This window comes from Verticillium dahliae, genomic scaffold, assembly GCF_000150675.1.
Source record: "Verticillium dahliae VdLs.17 supercont1.20 genomic scaffold, whole genome shotgun sequence".
NCBI classification, from domain to species: Eukaryota; Fungi; Ascomycota; class Sordariomycetes; order Glomerellales; family Plectosphaerellaceae; genus Verticillium; species Verticillium dahliae.
In genome coordinates, this window is record NW_009276967.1 from 631,474 (window position 1) to 643,454 (window position 11,981).

Consider the following 11,981-nt stretch of genomic DNA (forward strand, 5'->3'; position numbering starts at 1 on the left):
CATGCATCTCTCACTCAGCACCCGCCCTGGGCCAATCCTACCCAGCGCAAGGGATACCTGCATACAATGTACAGCGCGCCATGCCAAGTGAAGAAAATACAAAGTTCGCAGGGCGATCGCAGCCGGCAGGTTGCCCATGGCAGGGCAGCCACAGGTGGCGGGACGCAGCCTCGGCTTCGAGGGAACCATGGTCAGACGTTAAAGCAACCTCCTCCAAACCCCGTGCGAGAACGAGGACAGATGCAGGTCGATAGTGCCAATAGCGCACTCGGCCACCATGCTTGTCGGCTGCATGGTAGGGGAACGAGGCCAGAGAATGGGCGAGACAGGAACGCCTGGTTCAGGTGACCAAACCGGTGAGGGAGCCGACAAGACGAGGCAATCGTGGCTCTCGTCTGGTCGTCCAGGCCGCAGCCCAATGTCTTCAATGTAACGCCAATGCGCCGAGTGCGGCGCGGGGACGACAAACAATCATCGTCAGTTCGCTTACCTAAGGCTGGCTGTCCCCTCTCTCCTGCCTGCCTCCGCCCCGTGCTTTCCCACCTTGCGCCTGCCTCACCCGATGCGCCCACCCATTGCGCCTGCTGCTGCTGCTCGCCTGCTCGCTCACCTTCCTCACCTCGATCACCCACCAATCCACCAATACGGTACCTTTATTAAGCTCACCGTAACACCCCCCTCCCCCTGTTCACAACCCTCCGTGTCTCCGCAATGCAACCCTCCCAAATCAGCTCTACAAATCATCACCATCTCTCGTCCTTGCATTGTTCCATCAACCCATCTGTCTGTCACAACGTCCCATCCACGGCCATCATCGCTCGCCCCTCCGTCGATCGACTCCCTCTTGCAGCCCGCCAATGCCGCGGATGCACCACACCCGATCCGTATCGGCCTGGGCACGCCGGGGGCTCGCTGTCACGCCTTGCACGGCGGGGACCAAGGCCACCACCACCTCCACCCTATTGACGACCAACCCATGACAGCCCACCCATCGACACACTCTATCACATCTCGCCGGAGCAGCGCCCGCCTGCCGCTTGCAAACTGCGTGAGGCGACTCGATGTTGCTAGGTTCCCCGGCCAATCACTGCTATATGTCGCGCGCGCGCCTCTGCACCCCGTATGTTCCGCGGGACTTAGCTCGACATTTTGGTTACATCGCCTAACCATGTTATGGCATGGCATGACGGTATGCTAGATGAAGATATGCAGCAGCCTGCTGCTGTGCTGCCGCTTATTTCCTGATTGTCGGTTCGATAGCCTGAAGGGCCCGATGGCTAAGGTAGAGGATGTGTGCTTTGCTGCGCTGGCTACCTCGATCGCTGAACGCTAAATGACTGACCGACGGCTGGATGGGCTGGAGACGCCTGAGACCTGCGTCGCCTCTGCGTCGCCGTAGTTGGCCTTTAGCCAAAGGGCGCCTCCGTCGTCCTTCCCTCTTATTCTTCGCTGTTCTCTTCTTCTGCTTCGTTGTCCATCGATTGCCTCGTTCGCTTCTGCTTTTGTATCTGTGTTATATCGCGTTACGTCTTACGGTCGTATAAGTACCGCTTTGAGCCCTTATCTTACTGAATAGCTTAGTCTGGTCCCGCGACTATTTCCACTTCGTTGCTAGGTATGATATGCGTATGACTCTGGTAACCTTGATGCGTACTGGACAAGTAGCGCCTTCACCGACGCCTAGAATCCGATACTAGCTAGCAGCTAGCAGCTAGTAGCTAGTAGCTAGTAGTAGAAGTAAGGAGGAGGCAGGGAGCAGGACCTATTACTACCCGTCTCTGTATCGTCCGTGGCCCCTTTGTTGGCCTGGAGAGAGATACCTTATAAGGTACCGTCGCTCTGCCCCCCTCCCCTGAAGATCCTCGTAAGTTCTTGAAAGATTATAACGCGGCCTAGAGTATATCGAGCCCGCTATGGTATATAGCAGGATAACCTTATATTATTCGATACCCCCTTCCTATTAGATCTTTTGACTACCGAAGTAAGTATACGGTCGCCTACCTCTGCTCTACGTATAAACCTATGAGACTATACTAACGTCCCGAGTGCCAGCTGCCCACCATGTCTTGGGCCGCCGAGTCAACGACAACCATGATTGTTAAACTATAGCAGTTTTCTATTAATACGAAGTTTCTAGTAACGAATACGGTCCCGGACCTCCGCTTCTAGGAGTATACTCGCTAGCTTACCCTACTCCGAGACTTTCTAGAAACCCTCCGTAGGTAAGGCCTGAATTAAGCCTTCTAAACCGTCGACTTTGACGACCTTACCGAGACGAGTCGCTTACCTGGTAAGAATCACGCCCGTGTTGTCGTTAGAGACCCTATGCGCACTCGATACGTTTTTAAAGGCTTCGACTTCGAGTACTTTGTGTAGTACGGCCCGGACTTCCACGAACACCAGCGAAATACCATGCTGTACGAGATTCGCACCCTCGCCGCCCTGCCGATCTACCCTAATATTATGCCCTGCCCTGGTATATTGGCTATTGTTCGTGATCCTGGCGGCTGTGTACGGGTATGTGGATTTATCTAACTAGTGATGGAGCGGGAGACGCTGGATGACCAAATCGCCAATGCCGGAGACACTCGTATTCCTCTGCTGCGCAAAGCGAGGTGATGCTTCTAAATGGCACGTGCCGTCCTCCATATATACTGTATCGCAAAGACGTTTCATATGGACGTTAAGCCTGGCAATATCCTTATCGATGATACGGACGGTATCCGTCTTATCGACTGGGAGTAGAGCGGGGTCTCCATGTTCACGTACGCCCTTGAAGCAATTATCGACTAGGAGGCGTGGGAAGACGTTGACTCCTCGGTTGATACCGCTATACAGACCAGGCCGAGGATCATTTATATGCCATATGTCGGCCCTTCACGTAGCTGCCTAGGCTGTCTGCGACAGTGTGGCTAATAGATAGACAGTCTGATAGACCGCGGACCGATAGACCGGCCATTCTCGTTAGACCGATAGACTGGATAGAGCGGTCGGTCTGGGGTGATCTGGGTGAGTCTGGGTAGGCCGAAATGGGGATCTGTTTCAGTGCCGTTATTGGCCTACTGTGCCCCGGAATTAGGCGTAGGTCTGTTTACTCGGCGCGTCTGCACTTGCTAAAACTATTGTAAATATTCGCGTCGTGCACTGTGTTAAACGATATTCCGCTCTAGACGGAAAGGCGTCCCGGCCTATATGGGCACCGTTGTTTGTGTATATACCTGGGACCTTCGTCCCCTTGACTTGGGCAGTGGTTAAGGCTAATTTGACTCTCTATAACCCTTATATCTCGATACTCCGTACGTGCGCATCTATATCCGCACTATGATGTCTTCTAGCAGGACTTCGAGCCCCGTGCCGTCTATACCGTAGTCTTTTGCGTCTTATCTACCTCTAACCTCGACCGATACCGCCCCCGAGGCTATAGTAGACGATGCTCCTTAGTATGAATTCGACATCGATTGGGAGAATATATGGTATTGCGGAAAAAGACTTGTGGGTATTAAAATGAGGCCTCGTCATAGACGGGTCGTCGGTACTAAGATGAAAGAGTTATGGATATATCGATATGGTGCTAATTTAGAGTATAAAGGAGTACGTTACTGGCTTTGCAGACTCTGCCGCGAAAAGAGGAGCTATTCGACGGCTCTGTACGCCTCGTCAGGGACAGCACACGCCGCGAGGCACCTGCTCCGTCAGCACCAACTCGCTGAAATTGATGACAGCAGTCCCAGCTTGCCAACTCCGTTTACCTTGGCGGCCACGTCCGCGTCCTCTTCTGTTCGTCCTTTGTCGCGCCAGGCCAGTCTAGGCTTTCAGCTCGCCTCCCACTTCGATGAAAGGTCATGGAAATCTCGTTTCGTGGATTGGATCATCCTCGAAGATGTCACCTTCCGGCAAGCGTCCAGCGAACGGCTTCGGTGGCTAATAGCAAACGGTGGGGAGCTTGCAAGTCAGCTGCTTCCTGAGCATCACACAACGGTCTGATCGTGGATCCGTCAAACGTTTGAATCCCGACGACAGGTCATCTTCAATCTCGTCAAGGGCGCGAAGAGCTCCGTTCGCCTAAGCTTTGATCTCTGGCCTGCTTCAAACGGGTTTCACTACATCGGCATCGTCGGCCACTTTGTTGACAGTGAAGGCGAAAAACGCGATGTCCTTCTTGGACTGCCGCGCCTAGTTGGTCCACACTCTGGTGAGAGTATGGCCCCGTATGTCAAGGAGGTAATCGACCAATACGAAATGGGCTTCAAGCTTGGATATTTCATGCTTGATAACGCCGAAAGCAACGATACTTGCCTAGAGACGCTTGCTAGGTGGTTTCCGATGGACATCAGCCGGCGCCGCTTACGTTGCATAGGCCACATTATCAACCTGGTTGTCCGGGCTATCATCTTCGGCTCAAACGTTACCAAGTTCGAGGCGGAGCTTCGTGGGGCTACGGATGAATTCAGTTTCGAGATTTGGGCCAAGAAGGGGGCCATTGGCCGACTCCACAACCTTGCTACCTTGGAATTCTCTATTTGGAGAAGATCGACTGGGAGAAGGCTAGTCATCACACAGAAATTACCGGTCCCCAGGACCATGGCGGGGGCGTCCAACGACTTCCAATGGCGGCCTTTAGCAGCCCAGTGACAAAGCCACGAACTGCCATGATGGTGGAGGAACTCCAACTCCCATTAGACAACTTAACCCCGTGGCACCGGACCTTTTTTTCCAAATGTCTCAAAGCAACGAGTCTGGAGTGACCAGCGGCTTGAGCAGCCTGAAACTTCATTCTAGGCTAGCTCTCAGCCCAAGTGATCGACTCGCGCTCGTGCAGCTAGCTACTCACTCTTTCTCGGGGGTTCGGAACGATGTGGAAGATTCAACTTGAACTTCTTCGACCAGCGCCACCCTACAGTTGACTGTCCCTGGAAGATCGACCCAGAGAGCTGTGCCAGCTGCAGGTTGCTAACTAAGAGCCGACACTAGTTGGAAGCTAGGCTGAGGTGGCGTCTACTCTCTAGGGTTCCTATTGATGGTCCGAGCGGCTCCCTCGGCGCTTTTTCACGTGCTATTACTTGCCACTGTTGGTTATTAGAAGCCCAGTTTATCCACGCTGCTGCCTGAGAGACGGTCCGAAGAATTCTTCACAATGGGCTGCTTCAGAAACCGCGCGACTGGCCCAGAAGAATTGTTAACTCTAGGGCCAATGTATCTAGTTAGAAGAAAATAGTTACCTGCGACGATCCGCCGTTTAAGGCCACCAAAATCAAGGGTCCGCACCACCTCGTCTTGGCTTGGAGGATAAGTCTCGGGTCAGTGCCAGCAAGTACTCGTTTGAAGGCGCTTCAATGACATTGGCACCAATTACTGGCGGCCTAGTTGGAACCTAATTACCATTCCCCTGACTGGCCTTGCACCTCATCACAGGGAGTGTGGAGCGACAATGTCCACTATAATGTGAAGCTCGAAGTTGTGTCCCGACCCACCGGTCGCCTGCTGGAAATACCATAACATGGCGCAATTAGACTTCAGCCTTTGCCTCAAAAGTCGGTCTTGCTCCTCGATCTTATTGGGGAACAAGTGGCAGGCGAGTCTTAGGGACTCTTGTCATGTGGCTGGGCCGCTGGACTCCGCGGGGATTTAGTCGAAAGCACTCGGATCCCTCGCCACCGCCGCCCCTGTCTAGGATTCCCGCATGTCAGGCCACCGAAGCAGAGTGAGCCCCTGCATCGACGAATAACTTAGTGTAGTCGTCACGAGTCAGCCCGTCAGAGCTAGGGATCTAGGAGGAATTCAGATTACTGTGCATATAATAGAGATTCCCTCTGACTTGAACCTACATGCATTGTTACTCTCCAACACTAAACCTCTGGTACTCTTTTAGAGATTACAAAGGGACCTTATTTGAAGTCATTTTACATAAATCTCTCCAGCAAGTTACTCTTTCATCGTCCAAGTCGTTCTGCTTCAACGCCTCCAGTCCAACCGCCGGTTTCTCGTCGCCATGGCTATTGTTGAACAATTTGTTCTGCTTAGCTTCGGCTTAGCTACCATTGCGGTTCGAGTCGGCGTACGATGGCACCAAGTCGGGGTCTTGAACTGGAAGCTCGATGACTACCTAATGCCTTTGACGGGGGTGAGTCGTACAATGTCCCGCATCACCAAGCACACTACGAGTGGAAGCTCAATTCATGACCCCTGACATATGGGTTAATCGTGTATACAGATCGTTTTTACTCTCGAAGTGGTTGCCGCATATTTAGTGGGCGCCGAGTTCCAAGGACTGACCAATAGCTATATGACGGATGCAGAACGAGCGTTACTGGACCCTGTCTCGCGAGAGTATTTCAACCGCGTATGGGGTTCGAAGATCCAGGGTAACGCTTCAAGGCGCCAAAGCCCATCGCGAGTGCTAGCTGACCGTGACTTGTAGTCATCGGATGGTCTCTCTACGTCTTCATCCTATGGGCGCTGAAGTTTTGCGTCACGGCGTTCTACTCACGACTGACGTATGTGCCGACCAGACGAGGAAACGCGCCACCATCTAAGAAGCGCCGAGCCGTGACCTCGTCTCCCCCTTCCGTCTTTGACATTCTGATAAGTGGCATAGATCCGGCTTGACTCATCTCAGGACCCGTGTGCGAATTGCATATGTTCTCCTCATCATCACTTATCTGACAGTAGCGCTCACGCTGCTGCTCTCATGCCAGCCGATGCACAATTTCTGGCAGGTCAATCCTGACCCGGGTACGCTTTGTCGACCGACGAATTCCCCAGCATACGTCTTGGTGGTCGTGATTCCCAACGTCTTGACCGACATATACTTGCTGTCCATTCCGCTGCCGGTACGTAGATGACGACTCCGACGAGATACTCACATCATACAAGTTGAGGCAAAGATCCAAGAAGACCGCAAACACTAACATATTGCACATCAAATTACAGCTTGTTTGGGGTGTAAACATTAGCCTTCGTCGACGACTTACCCTTATGTTCCTCTTCAGCGGCGCCGTATTCGTCGTCATGGCTGCTACGATTAGAGCCGTGGTCATCAGCACGGTAAGTCCAACCCGCAGCGAACGAAGACCCTGCAGGAACCCTTTACCCCTTCCATGCAGAGCTCAACCTGGCTAATCAATTAACACCATCCAGTCCGGGCCCGAAGGAGCAGTCTCAGGCAGCTCCTGGGCTTGCCGGGAGACTTTCGTCGCCATCGTCGTAACGAATCTGCCCATTATCCAGCCCCTGATTCGAAAAGCCGCCAACAAAACTGGACTCAGCACGCTCTTCACCAGATCCTCGCCCACTGCAGCAGAGAGCTACCAGCTCGACAGCAACCCCGCGGGCACCAATGGCTGTGGTAGTCACTTCAATACGAGACGGGAGAAGGGAGCAGCTCCACACCCGCTCTCAATTCCGCAGGCTACAGCCTGGGGCAGTGACGAGTACATTTTGCACGATGGATTGGACGGCAAGAGTGCGGAAGCCAAGGATGGAGACTGTACCGAGTCTGTTCGATCGCACTTCAGAGTGGGGAGCTGAATGATGCAGCACGGACAGTACTTATGTAGACGAAAGACTACCTATGTCAGTCAGCAATAACGCTCATCCACCGAATTGAATGCTGACATTTTGGGTCACATCTGGACCTTCTGAGGTAGACATCTGTATCTACAAGTTCTCACAATCGCTTAAAAAGAGTGTGCTTGAGTCAAAGTGGCAGATGGTTTGCACAAGCCTGTATACACCCTAAGTGGAAGAACTGGAGTAATGGAAGCTGTTAAGATCTCGGGGGACAGAGTCGTTAAGGCCAGAGTGGCTATGGCTGGCTGGCCGGGACGCAGTCGGAGCCTGCGAGGCTACTAGACGGCGACAGCGCACCGCTTCGGCAGGAATATATGGTGGATAAGGGCAGGTTAGTCATAGACAAGAAGAGACCGCGCCGGCTGGGCGGCCTTAGGACAGTCTGGGGCAAGACATGGTCGGCTTGTCAAAAACTAGCTCTCGAGCTAGCAACGCGCTCGGAGACGAGGACAAGCAACGGGAAGCCAGGCCAGGGCTTGCCACCCTGGATAACTGGTGGGCCGTGGCGGATATACTCGATCTGTAAGGGTTATGAATGGTCTCGAGCTGCTATAGGAAGGAAGGCGTCGAAAAACTTGCCCCTAGGACGACCGAGGGATCTACGGTACGGTGTCGCCTTTTACTCGACTCGCACTCGAGGTGCCGTAACGGGAGGACTCCTAGGTGGTACTGCTCGCGCCGGGATGGCGCTGCGTATTCCGGACTTAGGTGTGGTGTCTCCGCTACGGGATTGACGTGATAGGCTTTAGGAAGGGGTATATTCGGCCGGAGAGGACGGACGCGTATGTCGGTGGACTTAAAGAGGGAAACGCCCTTACGGTCTGCTTAAGGTGCAAACCTTCTATTTACTTGGCCAGGGTCCGGGCGGTGGCGAGCCGGCGGACCGGAAGCCGGTTAGAGAGTTGGTCGCTCTCTGATTATAGGACCCGATATACTTAGGGTGACTTTGTATGTAACTTGTCCTGTGGGATGAGGGAGGATAGCGGACTATAGGAAATAGAAGGCCAGACCGCAAAGAGGCAAGCCCGACAACACGCCGACCCCGAGAAGACAGAACCATGCACACCATACCGAGCCTCATCGACAACGCTCTCAGCGGCCCACAGGGCCCAAGCAGAGTACCAGGCCCTGCCGGCACGGGTGGGGACATGGTCCAAGAAGATTGACACAGCGCTGCCAGGCAGTCACACGCGCACGGTATACGATGCCATAACAGCAACTCAAGCCAGGGCTCTTGCCCAACTGCGCACAGGGATGATAGGACTGAAGGGCTACCTGGGCAGAATTGGAGCCACGCTAGACGGTGTGTGCGCCTGTGGACAAGGTATAGAAACGGTTGAACACTTCCTATTCCGATGCCAGAGATGGGACCGACAGCGAACGCAAATGCAACAAGAAACAGGGCCGAGAACGGGCAATCTGTCCTTCCACCTAGGAGGAAAGTCAAGAACAGACCCAGACGGCTGGATACTAGACATGGGCGCAATCCGGGCGACGATCAAGTTCACACTGGCAACTGGACGGCTTGAAGAAAGTCAACAAGCAGCGTAAATCACACCAAATCATCCCACTACTAACCAAAACACCCCTCATGCCACGAAAGCAGGGACGCACCAGCGGCTAAAGATGGGAAGCTGGGCACCTGAAGAAGACGGCTTCACGGACGACCTATTAACTATTATTAGATTGATTGATTTTATTATGCCCGATAGGGTCTAGGGCAACTACCGGTTAAATACATATTCCATTCTATTACGTATCTTTCTTATCTCGTCTAGCCCTTATAAAAGTCTCCTCCTAAATATACTCTACGTATAATCCATAGTTAATAGCGAATTCTCGTGAGGGTTAATAGTAAGTTATCCGTGAAGGCGCGCTTCTCTAGGTGCCTAGCTTCCTATAGTTAGCCGCTAGCGCGAACCTGCTATTATGTCACGAGGTGGGTATATTAGTAGAGGGGGTCGGTAGTTATAGGTAAACTTATAAGGTCTTCTATCCTTCGTTTAGTCTTCTAGTTACTATAGTATACTTAATAGGAGTATATATTATTATTATATCGGGTTTCTAATTTTCTAAGTTAGTAAGCGCTTTCCCCCTAAGATAGAAGGATAGGTTTCCTATCTTCGATCTAGTTACTCGCTATATCTCAGCCTATAGCGAGGTCTATCTTATATATCTAAAGAGGAAGTACTCTATCGTCTCCATAGCTTACTTATAAGTATACTCGGTATCCTATATAGCGCTAATCTTCCTTAAATAAGTATCTAATTATATTATTCCTATCTATAACTATATAAGGACGCTCGCCTATATTATTATTAGGCTATTATATATCTAATATATATATCTTCCTAGCTATTAAGAGGGCTTTACTACTTATATAAACCCTAATCTAGTACTTCCGCTATACTTACGAGCTCTAAATAGGTAGGGTATCTAATAAGTCTTATAATAGTTAATTCTTAATTAATTCTTATCTACTTCTCTAAGTTACTACTACCTATATAAGTTAGATATACTTATCTGCTCTTAGTAATCACGTAAGCCGTAGTTTATATGCTCCTAAGAGTAGTAGGTCCTAGATATCCCTAATATCTTAGATATTATTATCCTAATTATAAAGTTCCTTAATATTAATTTAATATTAGCTCTTCTTTTCTTTATAAGTAGAATAGCTATAAGAATTAATATTAGGAGCTATTATTAAGGTTAATAGCTACTCTAATATACCTATAATTCTCTAGTCTCTAGTATATTAGATCTATTCTCCTAGCCTTAAAATAAATAACCTAATAATAGGAAAATAATAAGAAATAATAATTAAGAATAAGGAAAATATAACTTAAACCTATTATTCTTATAAATATTAAGCCTCTAGTTCCTAGCGCTTTAGAGTAATAGTATTATCTATAAATAGCTTTTTAAAGAAATAAATTAAATTATAATTTAAATAATAAGAATAAGCTACTAAATCCTAGAAATAAAGGAAATAAATTAAAATCTAATAATAAATAATATTCTATAATTATTAAATATATATTCCTAAGGCCTCTAAATCCCTAATATATTAATAGAATATAAAAGAATAATTATTAGCTTTTTATAGAATCTATTAGAATAATTCTTAATAAATTTAATTATTATTTAATAAGAATAATAGGATTAAATTACTTTAATTAAATAGGATCTATAGAAGATCTATATATCTTATTAATAAGTTTTAATAATTCTATTCTATTAACTTTTCCCTTTCCTTATATCGATTTCTTTAATTTTTATAAGCTAACTTAATATAGATAAATAATACTTATATAATTAATAAATACTTATTTTTATTACTCTTATTTATTTATTTTCTCTCTCTTCTTAGCTTTAATAATACCTCTTAAATATAAGACCTTTACGCTTAAGCCCCTTAAGGCTAAGAGAATAACTAAATATAGGAATATAATTACTAGTATATATCGTAATCGATATAGGAGGTATTAGGCAATAACTAAGGGTATAGCTTAGTTATAGAATAAAGAGATAATAATAGATAAGAGGAAGGGAGAGATAAAAGTAGTTATATCTCTGGGAGGAGATATCGGGTCGAGGAATAGATCGAATATTCTTATAGCCCTTAACGAGAGCTATAAAATAGTGTATTTTTCGTTTAGATCGAAGGTAAATAGGTCGAGGGGTAATTAGAAGAAGGTTATAATTAATTAAGAGAAGTACTTAAATTAATCCTAATAGGAGTAAGGCGTATCTTAGAAGGTATTTATTCTTAATAGTTAAGAACGTATAAATTAGATAGGAATTACTATATAAAAGGGATTTACGAGTATTATTAAAATTAGATAATTATTAAGATCTAAAAACCTAAAAAATAGGTCTAGGGGGTGCCCTCTATATATAATAGACTAACCCTTAGTAGCTATACGTAGATAAGGCGCTTAGACTACCTCTAGACCTACGGGGGAAGTAGAGTTAGATTTAAGCTCTAGCTAATAGGGTATAAGAGAACTTAAATGCTTATTATTATAGAATAGCTCTATAGAATGATATAAAAATTATACTATTCTATAGCTACGATTTTTCTCTATTTTATAATATATATATCGTTATAATTTAGCTTTTATTTAAACTATTAGAGTAATTATAAGACTCTAACCCTTATAACTCCTATACCTCCCTATAAAGTAGTATATATATAGATATATAGATATAATAGCTTATATATTTAGAGGATAAAAAAAAATAAAACCTTATAGTATTATTATATATAGGGAAAAAATTAAAACCCTATAATATAGAAACTAGATAAAAACTATATATTATATTATTATAGGAAAATCCGAAGATAAAAAACCTATTTAATACTTAATTTTAGGTATTTTATTATATTTAAGCTATTTATAATCTATAGG

General features: G+C 47.4%; 2 protein-coding genes across 2 annotated transcripts; both read left to right on the top strand.

The window, feature by feature from the left end:
- Positions 1 to 5,989: 5,989 nt before the first annotated feature.
- Positions 5,990 to 7,632, top strand: VDAG_08504 (uncharacterized protein; the record flags this gene model as incomplete). The annotated part of the gene is made up of 6 exons (XM_009660229.1): positions 5,990 to 6,121; positions 6,212 to 6,362; positions 6,419 to 6,494; positions 6,596 to 6,830; positions 6,931 to 7,044; positions 7,138 to 7,632. The coding sequence occupies 6 exons, from the start codon at positions 5,990 to 5,992 to the stop codon at positions 7,525 to 7,527; spliced, it is 1,098 nt and encodes a 365-aa protein (XP_009658524.1). The 3' UTR covers positions 7,528 to 7,632.
- A 251-nt stretch (positions 7,633 to 7,883) lies between these two features.
- Positions 7,884 to 9,304, top strand: VDAG_08505 (uncharacterized protein; the record flags this gene model as incomplete). Its single annotated transcript, XM_009660230.1, has 3 exons — positions 7,884 to 8,277; positions 8,570 to 8,872; positions 9,282 to 9,304. 3 exons carry the CDS (start codon positions 7,884 to 7,886, stop codon positions 9,302 to 9,304), a joined length of 720 nt encoding a protein of 239 aa, XP_009658525.1.
- Between the last annotated feature and the right edge of the window lie 2,677 nt (positions 9,305 to 11,981).